Here is an 18,609-nt window from a genome sequence, read left to right on the forward strand (position 1 = left end):
GTTTCAGGGTGAAGATCTTCTCTCACTACTCTAAAGGGCCCCTTTGGCAGTAGGAAACACATAGACTATTATGGAGATTGATTTTGGAATTTAGACATGCTATAATTTTAAATTCCTTATAGGCTATTATCATTGTTGTTGAGGCCAGGATGGCAAAGATTTGTTTCTCATACTTTGGCATGTTTCCAAGGCTATTACTTGGAGAAAGATACCATGTTTGCAAAGTTAGAGGGACAGAGAAGGGAAGCGATACTCTAATCAGGTGCATTGACATAGTGACTACAGCCATTGCACTGGAGATGAAAGGATGCAGATCTTTTGTTCATGGTGTTATTCTGAGTTGCACTTAATTCATTATCACCTAACAGCAACAACATTATCATTGCTGGTATCTGATGGATCTTGGTTGAAAGGAGAGAGTATCAAAAGTGCTTTTCACTTGTGTTTTATGGACTATACTAAAGAATTTGACTGTGTGGATCATAGCAAATTATGGATAATATTGCTAAGAATGATAATCCTAGAACACTTTATTATACTCATAAGAAATTTATACATAGACCAGGAAGCAGTTGTTCAAAATGAATAAGAAACAACTCCTTAGTTTAAAATTAAGAAAGATATGAAAACTTTTCCTACACCGATGAAGTTTATATGCTGAGCAAATAATTCACAAGTAGCCAGGAAATAAAAAAAAACATATTGCGATGGGAAAGTCTGCTGTTAGGGACCTCTCCAAGGTACTGAAGAGAAATGGTGTCACTCTGGAGACTAAGGTGTGTGTGATACAGGCTATGGTCTTTGCAATCACTTGTTATGCATCAGAGAGTTGGACGATGACTAGGGAGGATAGAAGAAAAATTGATGCCTTTGAGCTGTGGTGCTGGAGAATGGACTGCCAAGAAAGCAGATTCAACCTGGAGAGGGTTAAACCAGGCTGCTCCTTGGAGAAAAGGATTTTGGGGCTTTGTCTGACATACTTTGGACATGTTGTAAGAAGGAACAAGTCCTTGGAGAGGGATATCATTCTTGGAAGGGTGGAGGGCTGGTACAAGAGGGGAAGACCCTCTATTAGATGGATTGATTCAGGGACCAGGGTAATCAGGTTGGGTGTGTCAGAGGCAGTGCGATTGGCACAGGATAGAGCAGGGTTTAGGGTTGTTGTACATAGGGTCGCTATGAGTCTCAAGAGACTCGACAGCACATAAAACAACAACAGACTATATTGAGGGAGTACTGGTGGCCTGGTGGCAAGAAGCCACCCTGCAATCCTAAAGGTATATGGATTGAATCCACCAGCTGCTCTGCAGGAGAAGTATGAACGATCTCCTTCTGTGTGATTAGCTGCCCCTGAAAACCCACTGAAGGGTTAGCTACGAGTCAGTTCCGACTCAGAGACACACAACACACAGACGCTGTGGGGAAGAATGTGGTATCAGGATTGGTGGAAGATTCATCAACAACCTGTCTTATGCCCATGGCAAAATCTTGTATCATAAGATAAAGAAAATTGAAGCACTTAGTACAGATTATCTAAGAGAATAACCTTCAATATGGGTTAAATATCAACATCAGGAAAACAGAAAATCCTCACCACTTGGAACAATAGGTATCATCATTATAGATGGATAAAAGATTAAAATTGTCAGAATTTCATTTTACTTGGGTCCACAATCACTAATAATGTTAACATTAGTCAAGAAATGAAAGATATATTGAATTGGAAAATTGGAAAAAAAATCTTTTGTCAATGACCTCTTTAAAATGCTAAAGAGCAATAGAGTTCATTTAAAGACTAAGGTGTGCTTGAAGCCAATCATGATATTTTCAATTGCATCTGAAAGTCAGACAATAAATAGGTAAGAGTGAAAAGCAATTGATGTCTTTGAATTGTGGTGGTGTTGACAAGTATTGACTATTCCGTGAACTGTCAAAAGAACAAACAATTGTGTTTTGGAGGAACTGCTAACGGAGTGCCCTCAGAGGCAAGGATGGTGAAAGGTTTTCTCACTTCTTTTGCAACGTTTTATGGAAAAGTCTGTGCTTGGAAAAAGGTATGAGAGTGGAAAAGGCAGAAATCAGCAAAGAGAGTACCCTTGACTATATGGAGTGGTACAGTGACTACATTAATTAGGTTGAATATGAAAGAAATTGTGAGGAAAGGGCAAATTCTGAACTGAAGTTCTGAACTCATAGGGTCACAATTAGATGCTGTCAACTTGATGGCACCAAATCACAGCATTATCATTTAAAACAAAAGTATTGTTAAAATCTCTTTATAAATATTTTTTACCTGACTGCAAATTCTTGAAAAAGCATGCAAAGATAACACAACACAATATGTTAGGAAACTTAGTTATAAAGTATGTAAGGTCCTTGCTTGTAAAGACCATTTTCAGTTCAAATTTAAATTCTGAGACTGTCACTAAACTTTATAATATCTCTGAAAATATTTGTTGTGGTTGTTATTATTATGTGCCATCGAGTCACCTGCAACTCATAGCAACCCTGTGTACATTAGCTCTGAAACCTGCCCTATCCTGAGCCATTCTCATTGTCTCTGACAGACCTAATCCCATTTCATCAGTCCCTGAGTCATCCCATCTCATCTGAGGTCTTCCTCTCCTGCACTGTTCCTCAACCCTTCCAATCATGATGTCCATCTCCAAGGACTGGTCCCTTCTGGCCACGTGCTCAAGGTATATGTGTCATAGCCTCAAAATCCTTGCCTCCAGGTAGCAGAATTAGTCCTCAACTATTATTTTCCAGATGAACAGGAAAATGTTTTAATTGGTTAAATGAAGAATGTGTTTTAGAAATTCACTAATGATATAAGGCTTATTTACAATATAGTTTAAAATATCCTATTCTACATTTTAAACTTGGCCTAAAACCACTGAAAATACTCATTTGTAAAAGTCAGAAGGCACAAATGGAATATTAGTGAGTTTTGAGCTTGAATGCACACAAATTGAGTTACTTCATGCATGATATATTTCTTTACATATATAACCTGGCCATTTTTCTGACAGACTTTAACCTGGCCATTTTTCTGACAGACTTAGGTGGTAAAAAGGCAAAAATATGTCACCTGTTTGATTTAAAAGTAAATATAAAAAATAAATAAAGTTAATGATAAATAAAGATCATATCATTCAGTTCAAAGTTGACATTTAAATCACAGTGTTCAAAATTGAAAAAAGACATACTTTTTATTTTTTTTACATTACTATCATTAGAAAGTATTTGACTATCTAATGAAGCTTTGGCTAAAAAAAAATGCTTTATTGCTTATATCACAGAAAATACGACCAGTGGACTAGTTTATAAAAAGCAGCTCTGATAACTCAAAGGCAATACCTTTCTGGTAGTTCAAATCCCCCAGTAGCTCCAAGGGGAAAAGATGGGAAAACTCCTCCTATGCTATTTGATATTCTGTTATGTACATAGAGTCTTAAGAGACTCAGAGTTGATCCTCCAGCAGGTTTTCAAAGACAGTAAATCACACAGGAACAGCCAATATTGGATTCAAACCAGCTGCCTTTACCTTGGCACCAATATTTCTTACCATTAGACAGCCAATGCTCCCCTTTAAAAATCTCCTTCACTAAGGGGTTAGCTATGAGAAGGTTATAACTCTAAGGCAATGAGAAACACAGAAATATGAAAATGCTTATATTAACTCAAATGAAGAAAGTGTAACCATTCTTAATGTAATTTCAAGAACTGTTCCATTTTCATTAACTCATGGTTACCTGAGCTTCCATCCAACCTTTTGTATTGTTCTTGTCAATTAAAATGTTTGTATTTTCTTTTTTTTTATGACACAATACTTCAATCAAATATTTACTTTTAATTAAATAAAACTATTTAGTTGTTAAAAAATGTTAGACTTTTTAAAAGTGTAAATACTGTCTTATTGTGTACCATCAACTCATAGCTGACCCTCCAGCAGGTTTTCAAAGACAGGTAATTGCACTAGAATTGTCCATCCCTCTCCCACTGAGCAGCTGGTGGATTTTGAACCACATACCTCCGGGATTGCAGCACAACTTCTTTTCTCTAGGCCACAAGTGATCCCTATAGAGCATCTGGCCATTGATAACCCAAACCTAGCATACTGCTGTCAAGTCAAAGTTGGCTCCAGAGACCCTATAGATATGGTGCTTGCCTAAAAGTTGGATTTTTTTGGCAATTTAGACTCTGATTTCCATATACCTTAACTGTAGGAACATGGTCTTAAAATAGTGTGGACTTGTAAATCAGCATCAGCTGTGGGACTAGGATAAGTGAAAGAGTGCTTACCACACTGAGAAGCAAGACTTGAGGCAGGCAAGATTTGCAGAGAGTGGGGCTTGTTGTGGCATGAAACTAGTGGTACAGAGACTGTGGCATTGCACTGGAGAAACCATAACAGGGTGTGACTTGAGGCTTCCTGCATATGTGGTGGCCACAGTTTAAAGGTATGCTTATTCTTGCTGGATGTTTGAAAAAGAAGCTGACCTATAACTGTCCTCTGGCAAACCTTGCTGGATGATTTTGATTTGACTGATATACTGAAACTGGAGCCTGGAATTTTTGAGGAATTGTGCCTTGGAACTGTTGAGCTACAGCCTGAACATGTATTGGGTGACATTCTTTGCCTCCTCTATTCTATTTCCTTCCCTAATAAACCATATTGTTGGTACCACATCTGTGAATCTGTAAATCAGCACAAAAAAGCAAACCTCTGTTGCTGGGACTCTAGAGGTCCCTTGGGGCTGATCTACAGTCTCTACCTGCTTTCTGCTCTGGGACAGAGAGGAGCTGTCCTATTCTATTCCCTCTGACCCTTTCAGAGAGATGCTCACAGCCTTGCATCCCAGTGTTTTGTTTTCCCCTCTTTAGACAATAGGGCGGATTGGAACATTAAACATTAGCTAAGGACAGTTATTTCAGGGTCTATACAAGCTTAATGGTTAAAAAAAATCTGAACTCTAGGGAATTTTGAAAATGTATTCTGTATTTTTTTTCTGTTTAATAAGAATTATCCCATATAATGTTTTTGGCTAAAATGTTCAGTGGCACCATTTATTTCTTTTGGACTCATAATAAAAGAGGTCTTTCTTGAATACACAGAGCACATTTCATTTTTTCCCCTTCTATTTATAACCCTCCATCCTATTTTGTTTCAAGTGACAAGAGAAAAATTGATGTACTTTGGAAACCAATTACAACTATTTAATACCTCATACACTATGCAATAAACTAGGAATTACAATATATATGTTCTATTTAATAAAAATATATAAATGCTCCTTCATCAACAACTCTATCTTTCACAACTTATTCTGCAGAACTGATGTTGTTGTTGTTGTTGTTATGTGCCATTGAGTCACTTGCAACTCATAGTGACCCTATGTACAAAAGCCCTAAACCCTGCTCTGTCCTGTGCCAATCTCACTGTCTCTAACACACCCACTCCAATTACCCCAGTCACTGAATCAATCCACCTCATAGAGGGTCTTCCCCTCCTGTGCCGTCCCTTCACCCTCCCAAGCATGATGTCCTTCTCAAAGGACCTGTCCCTATTTACAGCATGTCCAAATTATGTCAGACAAAGCCTCAGAATCTTGCCTTCAAGGAGCAGGCCGCTTTAAAACTCTCCAGGATAAATCTATTTTCTCATCTCCAGCACCACAACTCAAAGGCATCAATTCTCCTTCTATCCTCCCTAGTAATTTTCCAACTCTTTGATGCATAACAAGTGATTGCAAAGACTATAGCCTATATCAAATGCACCTTAGTCTCCAGAGTAACACCATTGCTTGCCAGTACTTTGGAGAGATCCCAAACAGCAGACTTTCCCTTCACAACGTGTCTTTTAATTTCCTGGCTGCTGCCGCCAAGAGTGTTGACTGTGGAGTCAAGCAAACTAAACTGTTAATAATCTCAATCTCTTCACCATCCATCCTGATGCTGCCAATTGGTCCAGTGGTCAGAGTTTTTATCTTCTTGACTTTGAGCCTCAAGCAAGCAGGATTGTATCATCTGCGTGAATGAAAGACCTGAGCAAAGTTCATAGAGTTTCTGGAGGCAAGCCATTTGCAGAAGTGGATTACACTCTTGCTTCCAAATTTGTTTTAATCGGAAGCTCCACCAAACACTGTCCACCATAGGTAATCATTATTGCATTTGGTACATCAGTGTCAAAGTGTTTAACATCACAGCAACCACAAGTTACCTCTGTACAGTAATGCATAGACCAGTGCTATATCCATTGAAGAATGTTTGACAAAAAACAATTTAAACCAGGCCTGAGGGCCGCAGATTAAAATCACCTACCTTGGGTTTGGTAGCATAACTTTCTGTCCACTAGGCCAACGCAGCTCTCTCTCCAGTAGATGACTTTGCAACTGGTCTACATTACCATGCAGCCTACGCTAATGGATTTTTAAACAGAAGGCCTAAATTCTATTAAAAAATAATGAACTCATGTTTCAGGTTTTTACTAACATGTCTATAATTAAGATTTTCTTAGTTTTTTCTTATTGTTCCTATCTTGTTCTCTAAGGAAACCACATGATACCACCCAGAATATCACTTTTTAATTAGTTATTAAGTCTCCCTAGGTTCTTTTTCATTATGAAAAATTCCAGTACATTATTTATTTTCTTATGACTTTGATAACTTTGAAAAAGGACTTTTTTTTACTTATTTATTATGACTCTTTAAGCTCTCTCTGGCTATGAAATTTTCTGGTTCTTCATTTTATAACATAATTGATAAATTTTGAAGAGTATTTGCCAAGAATATTTTATCATATCCTTCCATTGGTAATTATTTAACGCTTGTTGTTTTGTGTTTGGTTTTAGTTTTTTCTCACAACTAAATTGAGATTGCATTTTGGGAAAGAAGGCCACAGAGATAATGCGTCATTCCTTCACATCATGTCAACAGCCCATATTCCCTTCAGGGTTTATTACTGTTTATGTTAATCTTGTATACGAGACTGAGATATCATTCGTCAGCATTCTAGACTGCAAAATTTCCATTTTATTTTCATTACAAATTGAGGATATTAAATATCCTTACACAACTTTTTTCTCTCTGTCAGGGGAAATAAATAATCCTATGTCGTCATGTATGGTCGAGCCAGAACAGACCCATAACTGACCCTCCAGTGAATTTTCAGAGACAGTTAAGCAGAAGGAAGAAAACTGCCCATCCTTCTCCTGCAGAGCAGTTGGTGGCCTCCAACCGTGTGCATTCAGGATTGCAGCACAGCTTCTTGCCATGAAGAGCTAGATGTAGTGTAAATGGTAGCTCCCATTTACATTTCTGATAAATAGGAATTTTGTCTATTTCCCCCATGTGTTTATTTTTAAATTACTTAATTAGCAAATTAATAACTTTAAAGTGTTGGAAGAGACTTGAGAGAATTACATGCCTTTTTATTATCTACCAATAACAACTAAATTTCTCTGAAGTTAATGACTTTACTGCCATACAACTTTCATCATTGCAAATATAACAAAATGGACACCAAACTTTCATTACTGCTTGTTTAACTGACCTTTTCTCTAGGCCTGAAGAATGTGACAGTTGTTTTTTTTTTTAAATATACTGTAAACACATTTTAATAAGTGAAAATATAATACCTGAACAGAAAATTCTCTACCTATAGAGCTCACATAACAATAAAGAGTTTCTTATAGGATTTTAAGCCACATGAAAACATATTTCCTAATTTATGTGTGTTCAATATGTATTAAGGTGTAGTAGAAGTTCATTGCTGTAAAAGGCAGTATTACTTGCCGCAGCTAAGGTTACAGATTTTCCATTTCTATCTACTTGGCTGATTCCTTTAAAAATCCACTGGGTTTCAGATCAGAAACATAAGGGCCCATAATTGTAATTTATTTAACTTCTTTAAAATACAATATTTTCTAATTCCAGTTTATTTTTATTTTTGTATTTATTTTTGCTTTCTTTCTTCCTTTTCACCTGTCAAACCTTCAAGATTGATTCTGTGTTTAAATCTTCCACTGTTGTTGCCGTTATGTCCTTTTGACTACGATTCATAGAGAATCTATGAACAGTATCTCTGAACCCTGTGTTATTCTAAGTAAATTTCAGTGTCTCTGACACACCTACCCCCTTTACCTGACTTATTTTGTCAATCCATCTCATCCATGGTCTTCCACTCCTATGCTGACACTCCACCCTTCCAAGCATAATGTCTTTCTCCAAGGACTGGTGCCTTCTGGCAGCATTAACTTTCTATATTTGTGGTCTATACCACAGTTTTCTTTTCATGACTGATTCTATTTACTTATCTTTTAGAAAGAAAGAATTATTTAATGACTAGAAATAGTGACTTTGTCTAAATATATTCCTTTAACCTATAAGTTTAATAATGGAATATATTATTTATAGTCAACGTATCATATTATTGTTAGCAATAATATTGTTAACCCTGGAGGTGATACAGATGAAAAGTTTAGAGATCTGGTTTCAAAAGTCACAGACTTGGAAACCTAAGGAGTATAGTTCTCTTACATATGTGTGCGTATGTGTAACTTTTTTATTCCTCATTTTCTTTTTATCAGCCATGTACATTTTCTAATCCTGTTGTGAATTGTTGATAGGTGTCATCAAGTTGAATATAACTCATAACAAGCCTATGAACAAAAGAATTGAACCTTGTCCTATCCTCAGGCATATTCACCATCTCTGACACATTCAAGCCCTTTACTATAGTCACGGTATCAATCTACCTAGTTGAGGGTCTTCTTTTTCACCGTCTCTCCACTTTTCCAAGTATGCCGTTTCATTCCAAGAAATGACTCCTAGCAACATACTCAAAGTGTGTGAGATGAAGCTTTGTCATCTTTGCCTCCAAAGAGCATTCTGGCTGCACCTTCTCCAAGGCATAACTGTTTTTCTGGCAGTCCATGGGATATTAAGAATTCTTCTTCAACACCACATTTCAAAGACATAAATTCTTCTGTAATCCCAACATTGCCCAGGTCTCAGATGCATAGCAAGTAATCGAAAAGACTATGGTCTGAATTAAGTGTGCCTTAGTCCTAAAACTGACATCTTAGTTCTTCAATATTTTAGGAAGGTCTCTGCTTTTCCAGTGCAATATATTTTCTGATATGACTGTTAGAACCAAGTGTGTTGACCATTGATCTAAGTAAGGTGAAATCATTGATGGTCTCAATCACTTCTTCATCTACATCATGATGTTTCGTATAGGTCTGGTGGTGAGGATTTTTATTTTATTTTTTTTAACTCAAAATCAATCTTGCTAAGAAATCAATATAAAACAGACTGCCATTCAACTCTCAAGATAATTTTGATTATGAGGAAACAATAGATAAAAGTTTAACTCTTTTGTTGTTGTTAGTTGTCATTAAGTCAACCACAACTTAGAGACCCTTTAAACAATTTCTAAACCTTTTCCTCACAATCCTCAACATCTATGTCACGCTTAACCTCATTTTTGAAGTTGTTACGCCAGTCTGTCTATTGGATTTATTTTCCTCATGTTCACTGTCTCTTTGCTTTTCTCAGCAAGATGTCTTTTTCTAATGACTGGCTCATCCTAACAACATGCTCAGATTATGTGATGTGAAGTTTCGCCATTCTTTTCTCTAAGAAGCATAATATTTGCACTTCCTCCAAGATAGGTTTGTTCTTTTGATAGTTGAGAATATATTAAATACTATTCTTCAATACAATTCTAAAATTTCAGTTTTCATTTGGTCTTTCTTATTCATTGTACAACTGCCATAGGAATCAATTGAAAAGGCTGTGGCTTGGATCAGGCTCACCTCACTCTTTAAAATGTCAGCCTTACTCTTTAGCACTTCAAAAAGATCATTGACAATGTATTTCTCCAATGAATTCTATGTTTTGATAAAACCCTAGTTTAAGAAACATAGCTTCCCAACCTGACTATTAGAAATAATACAAATCTGTTTCATTTTCCTAATGAAGTAGCAAATAGTTGCAATATAGGAAAACTTTTACCATTCAAGAAAAACTTTTACCATCTCAAGAAAAAGAAAATTCCTAAAACTCAAACCAGTTGCCAGGGAGTTGGAAGAAATTTGAAGCTGACCCTCCATTAGATTTCTGAAGCTGCAAATTACATGGCAGGAGATTGCCAGTCTTTCTCCCGCTGAGCTACTGGTGGCTTCAAAGTGCCAGAGAGCCATGTACCTGGTTAGCAGTTAGCAGTTGTCCTTCCGGAAAAGACCACTAGAGCATATATATCATAAATCATTTTATCAAGTAAATATACTCCAAAATAATTGATTTTGATATTGAGATATCAAAATCAATTATTTTGGAGTACGCTATTCTGCAATTTAATATTTGATATTATTAGCAACTTGGTACCTAGAAAATGTCATTAAAATGGCTTCAGTCCATAGAACAGTTTCTGTAACTAATTTTATATATATATATTATTCAGGATGTATAATAGTATGAAAATATCCAATGGGAATTTATAATTCTTTAAAAAAATACAAATAGTAAATTTTCTGTCAAATTGTAGTGTTTCATTTTAAAAGAAGACAACTAACAACTACAAAGTGTCTTCACCATAAATTTGAATCAGCTTGTGGCAGTCAGTTGGGTCATGAATATATATTAATTATTCACACTGTAGGTTACATTTTCTTTACCCACATACATGCTTTGTGAGCAACTTTGTGGATCTCTGCTTTGCTAAGCTTATAAATATGTTCTGAACTTGCCCCTTCTCTCTCTCTCTTCTTTCCCCTTTAATTCGTAACTGAAACAGTAACAGTAACTGCTACCAAAATGAATGTTCTTGTTGCTTACCACTGAATTGATTCCAAATCATAGACACTTTGTAGAGTACAACATAGAGTTCCATGGGGTTTTTAAGAATTTAAGCCAATCCGACTGTCAAATTTTCCTCCTATAGAAGCTGGTGAGGTAGAATCACCAACCTTTAAGTTAGCAACCCAGCACTTAAGTGTAGAATCCTTTCTGAAAAGAGCATTATACTATAATATTAACTGCTTTCATGTGTACCAGATATGTTTGAATATTATTGCATGAAGGAAGAAATTGAAAAATACTTTAAAAAGTGTCTGGCCTATAGTGCTATATTTATCTTAATCATCTATCTAGACCAAACAGATTTTTAGAGTAGTCTTAATGCTTTGATTACTACATTGATATATTTCCACTTTAATTTGCACTTTAAGTAGAATTTGATCGTTACTTTTATTTCTGCTTAGGTTGCTTAGAGTTAAAGGAAGACACCATTGAAAATCTCCTTGCTGCAGCGTGCCTTCTTCAGCTTCCTCAAGTAGTAGAAGTATGCTGCCACTTTCTCATGAAGCTTTTACATCCTTCTAACTGTTTAGGAATCCGAGCCTTTGCAGATGCTCAAGGATGCATTGAATTAATGAAAGTGGCCCATAGCTACACAATGGTAAGTGGATTCAATATTCTAATGCGATAGTTATGTGCTACAGTATCAGAGGTTAAAAGAATGACTATCCTGGCATTGAACAAGCTTTTTGTTTTAAAATTAGTTGGGTTTAAAATTATTACAGACTCTTACAGTTGATGTGACTTTACCTGTATAATTTATAGAAAGAATACATTGTTGTTATAGTAAATATTGTATTTAGAAATTCAGTACTCTAGAGTAATTTAAAAACATAAATTAACCAGTGTGTTTGTAAGTTTGTTTTTTCACTATCATTTTATATTGATTTTAATTTGCAGTATTTATTACTCATTAACTATGGTTGAAATTTGAGTTTGAATCTACACCTACAAATCTTTCTTGATAGAAGTTCACCACCAACTCTATGTATAGATAAGAGGGGTAAAACTATGTCTCACACACTGTGGCCAGGTTGTCAAGAGGGGCCAATTCTTGGAAAAGACATCACCCTGGGAAAGGTAGAAGTTCAGAGGCAGAGAGCAAGACCCTCAGCAAGGTGGATTTACACAACTTTTCTGGCATTTGTTGTTTATTGCTCTGTTGAACTTTACTATTGTTACTGGGATGAGATATCTCCTGGTTATTTTAGTTTTATATGCATTACTCTGATAGCTAGGAATTTTTAATATTTCATTTGTTTTCTACCTGAATGTCTTCTTTGGTCTATTAATATCCTGTACCCATTTTGCAAATTGGTGGTTTGTCTTTTTCTTGTTGAGGAACTGAGTGTAATTAGATATGAATCCCTTATCAGATATGTCACTTCCAAATATTTTTTCCGAGGTTATATGGAGATTGGAACCCTTATTCACTGCTGATAGGAGTGTAAAATGGCACAACCACTATGGGAGTTGGTATGACACTTTCTCAAAAAGTTGGAAATAGAAATATCATTGGATTGAGCAATTACACTACTAGGAATATATTTTTAGAAACCATAGCTGCCATCCAAACAGATATATAAACATCCTTGTTTACTGCTGAGTGTTTTATAACAGCAAAGATATAGAAGCAACCCAAGTAGTCTTCAACAAATGGATGGATAGAAAAACTATGAGGGGAGTTCTGGTGGCCTAGTAGCAAGAAGCTGCACTGCAATCCCAGAGGTGCAGGGATCAAATCCACCAGATGCTCTGCCGAGGAAGGAGGGACAATCTCCTCCTGTACCAGTCAGATTTGATTTGACGGTACACACACAAAAAATAATAAAATTAAAAAAGAAAAAGAAAAACTATGATATTGTCATGCAATGTAATTCTATGCAACACTGCAAAACAAGGAACTTATAAAACATTATACAACATGAGTGACCCTGGAGCACATTATGTTGAGTGAAATATCTCAGTTACTAAAGGACAAATACTACATAACATCACTATTATGAAACAGGACTGACAAGGGGGGTGGGTGGCAGAAAACTTTACCCACCACTCACTCCACACATCAATTTGTGCAAACCTATGATTAACACCTGCACCAGCCCCCAGCCACCCCATCCTCAATCCTCTGCTAATCTTTTATTTAGCATTTCCCCTCTGCAAAATGCTAGGCGAATTCTGAGATAATTGACAGGCAAACATGTTGAATACTGTGCAGTCAGCGCTCTTTTCCCATGCAATAAAACAAACTACTCATTGTCTTAGAGTCTGAACCAACTTATGGCTAAACCTTCAGTAGAATTGTAAAGGTTGTTAATTGCACAGGAGAATATTGCCCAACTTTCTCCCTTGGAGCAGCTGGTGTATCAAACTGCTTGCCTTTAGGTAGGCAGTACAACTTCTTACCCACTAGGCCACCGGAATTCATTTACTATAATTGTTATTATGTGCAGTTGTGTCAGAAACAACTCATATTTGACCCTCCAGGGCTTTTCCATAGGTACTAAATCTCATGAGGAGAGATTGTCTTTCACCTGTGGAGTAGCTTTTGCATTCAAAGAGCATGCCTTTGGGTTGGTGGCAAAATACCTTGCCAGTAGGCCATAACAATCACAAATAGAAGCTGGAATAGTAGAATGGCCTATTCCTATAATCACATATTAAAAAATGTTAGGAATTAACAAAAAAAATATGATTGCTTATGGCAGAATAAACTAGAGACATGCATGTCAAAGCTATGGACTTGGGTTTACAGAGTAGTGTTTAATTTCTTCTAGTCCTCTTTTCCATTTTAGTGGTGTGCCATCCTGTTCTAAGCCAGTCTATATAAACAGGATAGATCACAACAGTCTGATCCCCAAGTCATTATGAAACTGGACTAGCGTTGGGCAGCATTCCATTTCCTATGTTTGAGATCAGCATGAGTCCTGACTAACTCAGCAGCAGCAAACAACAGGAGAAATTCTCTGACTCATTTAAATGTTATTTGAATATGTCATTTTGATGTGATTTTGACTGAAGAAGGATGAAAAATCCAAAGTGCACTTTCTGTTTTTCTGGTTTTCTTTCTTCCTCCACTGGAGACCTGTTCTGATAAATGTCTCTTTTACAACTTTATCAGGTTAGCACAAGCTGTGAATGGAAACCCCTAAAACTTATTTTCTCAGAAATCTACATAATTTAGGATTAAAACCTTCCAATAAAACATGTTAATTAAAGATAAGGAATCTGGCAGGAAAATGGAAATCTTTATTTATGTTACAATTATAAGCCGAAATTTACTGAAGAATAAAGGTGAAATATAATTCAAAGGAACTGTTACTATTTCTTTCACTATTATATATTAAGATAGTTGATTGGAAATTTCTAGAAGTTCATTTTTATTGGTGCGTAGTTTAATATTTGATTTGATCTTTGCTATGGATACAAAGTGACTCTGCAACAAAGTAAGTGAATTAAAAATAAAAAGTAAATCTTTCTCATATTAAATTATGGTACTCATTTTCAGTTTCATCAGTAATTATACAGATTATAATAATGGCAATGATTGTGAAATTTAGCACTCTGTTTCTCTGTCATCACTTATCTCAGTCAATTCTTCAGACAAGCTAATTTCAAACATGGGTTTTCAATGTATTCAACCAATAATATTAAAAATAACAACATCCAAAATTTGAGTTTTATCAAATATTAGTTTCAAAACAAGTTGTATAACCAATCAATTAGTTACAAAAGAACATGGATTGACCAGTTATGTTCTATACCAGTTGTGTTCCCTTAGTAACGAGGGCAGTAACAAGTCAGAACTCCTTATCAGGAGTCTATACATGTTGTGGCCAGTGAGGACTCATGGCTACTATGTGCCTGTTTGGGCATGTTAAATTGTTTAGTATATTTTTTCACAAATATTCTTAACATATTTTCTAACATCCAACATAGCAAATTACTACGCCTTTCTTATTCTTATTTCTAACATGTAACATAGTAAATTCTTAACATAGTTCTTGCTATTTCTAGTGTATAGCATATTTTCTTAAACTGCTCATAACAGTCCTCACACTTCCTGAGTGGATTGCAACAGTCACCATATCAATCCAATTAGTTGAGGATCTTTTTCTCCTTTGCAGACCTTCCATCCTCCCCAGTATAATGTCCTTTTCCAAGGAATAGCATCTCCTAGCAACATGTCCACGGTATGTGAGGCGAACCCTCACCAATCTTGCCTCAAAAGAGCACTCTGGCTGCATCATCTCTAAGATATAGCTGTTTGTTCTCTTGGCCATCTATGGGGTGTTCAGTGTTCTTCTCCAACACCACAGCTCAAAGGTCTCAGTTCCTACCATCTTTATTTATAGTCCAGCTCTCAGATGCATAACAAGTAATCAGAAAGACTATGGCCTGATTTAGAAACACCTTAGTCTTCAAGCTGACATCAGTACTCCTCAATAATTCCCATACTATTTACTACCTCTTAACACCCACTGGTGGATCAGATATTGTTTGGTTTTGACTCAACAACAACATAGATATATATGTGCTATGGTTTACCATTAAAGCAGTAAATCACAAAGAAGGAGGGAGATTGTTCATCTTTCTCCTACAGAACAACTTGTGGATTCAAATTGCATGCAACTGGGTTAGCAGTGCAGTTCCTTACCATTAGGCCATCAGAGCACCCTGAAGGATATGATGTTGCTATTTGCCTTTCAGTTAAAACTGGCTCATAGCTAACCTTCCAGACAGATTTCAAAGGCAGTTAATTACAGGGAAGGAGATTGCTTATCCTTCTTCCATCAACAGTTGGTGGATTTTTGGATACATAAAAATAGCTGGATTCATAGACTCTAGTGCCAGTAAACCAATTACATTTCTAGCATATGTCATGCATTTTTCTAGGTGTTAAGCAGACTTAAGACTTAATAAGTTGTTTTCAAAATTACTAAGAATATGTTACTATATCCATTTTACAAACTATTCTGTGTTTTAAAATATATTTTTTATATGTTTACATCTTTAGAAAAAATCAGCAACTTTTGAGAGGTGAGTTTGTTGTTCCAATTTTTATGTCTTTTCCAACATAAGAATTACATTCACAATAATTTTATTTTACTTTATAGTCTTAAGATAGATTTCTGATATTATTAACACATTGATACAACCTTTGCCATACATTTTGAACACAGATGAGACCAGAGAACTCTCTAAATACTTGGTTCTTCATTTTATTCTTCTTTTCACTCTCACTAACTGCCCAATATTACCAGCGTGACTTATAACACTTCACAATGTTTATGCTAGAGGCAGAAGCAGTACAAGTAGGACTGATTAGCAGCTGAAGTGTTCGATCAGAATTGGAAGGCATAAGACTCATAACAGGAACAGGAAGCGCTCCAGAGTCACTGTTTGATTTTAAGACAAGCTATACTTTCCGAGCACAGAATCACTAAAATTCTTTTGCACTGTTCACTTGTCCTTCACATCCATTAGGGCAATGTCTGAGAAAGAAACCAAGCATTACTTACATGGTTCATGGCTTTTAACTACCTGATATTTTGCAATAATTCTAGCTAGCACATATTTTAAATCTTTACCAGTAACTCTTTTAAGTATGCAAACAATAAATTAAAGTTTTCTTTGTGAGAATAAAAGGAGTTTAAAAAACCATTGCTTTTCCAAGTCAAAAAATAAAGTCTGCTTTCCTTTATTTTTCTCTGAACTACTAATCACACAAATTTGGTTTTAATGTTGTCTTTTAATTTTTTTTATTCATTGCTTCATGTACTCCTTTATCCCGTGTCTTGAATGTGATGATCTGAATGATTTGTTTATCTAACTAATATATAAAATAGCATCAAGTTAAAAATGAGGGGAATATGGGCTTTTGTAAACTCCTTGAAAACTGATAAAAAGATTAAGATATCAGGGTGGATACAATGAGTGACTTGAAAGAAAATTGTAGTTGATATTTAATGATCAGAAGCTGAAAGAAAATGTGAAAGCATAGGTGGAAAGAGCTCATGTTTTATTCTTCTATTCTTTAGTTTAGGATTTGTTTTTGGCTTTTTTTCTCTTTAACTTGTCCAGTCTTCAAATGTGACTACTCTTTGTGACAATTCTTCTGTTCTAAATCACTCCTTAGTAAAATTCTATCCTTTCATTATTTTGACTGTGATGCATAAATAGAATATTCAGAATGCACTGTATAAAACATTGACAGTGATATATAACATATGTTGCTGTTCTTTGGTGCTATTGAATCATATCTGAGTAATTACAACTCTTTGTACAAAAGCACAAAAGCCTGCCTTGTTGTTATGCATGTTGTTGTTGCTGTTTGCTGTTGAGTCGGAAAAGACCCTACAGTGGACTTTCAAAGTCACACAGGAGGAAATTATCCATCTTTCTCTCTCACAGTAACTGCTGCATTTGTACCACTTGCTTCGCAGTTGGAAGTGGAACTTCTTATTTCTAAGCCTTGTTTTATTGTTAGGTGTTGTCAGATTGATTATGACTCACAGTAAGCCTATGAAAAATAGATCTGAATGCTGCCCTAACCTGCACCCTCCTCACAATCTCTAACACGCTCAATTCCATTGCCACAGACACTGTATCAATCTATAAGGTGGAGGGTCTTCCTCTCCTTTATCATCATTCCACCTTTTCAAATATGATATCCAACTCTAGGGAATAACTTCTCCTAGTAGTATGCCCAAAGTACGTGAGACAAAGTTTTATCATCTTTGCCTCCAAGGGGCACTCTGACTCCATCTACTCCAAGACTGTCTGTTTATTCTTTTGGTAGTCCATGATATAACCATTACCCTTCTCCAGAAACAAAGCTCCAAGGCAAAAATTATTCTTCTGTCATATTCCACTATGCTGCAGATGACACAAATTTCCTTGCACAATTGATGGGGACTTGAACCATTTGCTGCAGAAGATCAAAGACTGTAGTCTTCAATATGGATTTGAAGCTTAACACCAAGAAGATAAATATTCTCACCACTGACTGGGCCAATTGGCAACACCATGATAGTTATAGTATTAGGGGTAAAGCACAAGCTGAAAATCAACCAAAATGAGGAGAAACAGCTGGAAACATCCTTTAAAAATTGGAATATGTGATGTATGGAGTATAAATAGAAGGTGACTGGAAATTATAAAAAATAAATGGAACACATAAACATCAATATTCTAGGCATTTGTGAGATGAAACAGACTAGTTTTGACCACTTTGATTCAGACTTGATAGACTATACTGGAAATGGGGGGGAAAAGCCAGAAGAAGAATGATATTGCATTCATAGTTAAAAAGACAATTTCATATCCTATACTGAATACAATGTTGTGACAGATAATAAGTATATTGTCTATGTTAGATAGAAAAAAGAGTTGAGGGCAAAAGAGAAAAAGAAAGAAAGAAACTGGTCCCAAGAAATGAACAGGCCTTTATTGCATGGCGTGAGAGGGATGCCAACTGACCAGGCGTGGAGAAAGTAAAAATAACATCTGTGCTATCAAGGATGGTATCTTTTTATAGGGGTTCTAGGGAGGACTAGGGAAGGTGGTATTTTCTCATAATTTGGGGCTGTTTGTTAACTTGGGCTTGAGCTTTTGTCATCAGGTCCAAGGCCATATCAGCTTCTATTATCTGGTCTGGTCTTTGGTCTGGTTTCTGGTCTGGTGTTTCCTTTGGTCTCTGCTCTGGTTACCTTAGGTGTTATCAGGTTTCTCAAGGAGTGGTCA

At 36.0% G+C, this 18,609-nt stretch overlaps 1 protein-coding gene across 2 annotated transcripts in view; it reads left to right on the forward strand.

Moving 5' to 3' along the window:
• The window catches only part of KLHL1 (kelch-like family member 1), a 544,822-nt gene that overhangs the window by 223,168 nt on the left and 303,045 nt on the right, over window positions 1-18,609 (forward strand). For both annotated transcript variants that reach the window (XM_006882715.1, XM_006882714.1), the window contains one exon: window positions 11,268-11,464. In XM_006882715.1, the coding sequence (XP_006882777.1) occupies window positions 11,268-11,464 (197 nt within the window). The remainder of the gene's footprint in view (window positions 1-11,267; window positions 11,465-18,609) is intronic.

The sequence above is a fragment of the Elephantulus edwardii genome, unplaced genomic scaffold (genome assembly GCF_000299155.1).
Source record: "Elephantulus edwardii isolate Elephantulus edwardi_28Jun2011 unplaced genomic scaffold, EleEdw1.0 scaffold00023, whole genome shotgun sequence".
In the NCBI taxonomy this organism is placed as follows: Eukaryota; Metazoa; Chordata; class Mammalia; order Macroscelidea; family Macroscelididae; genus Elephantulus; species Elephantulus edwardii.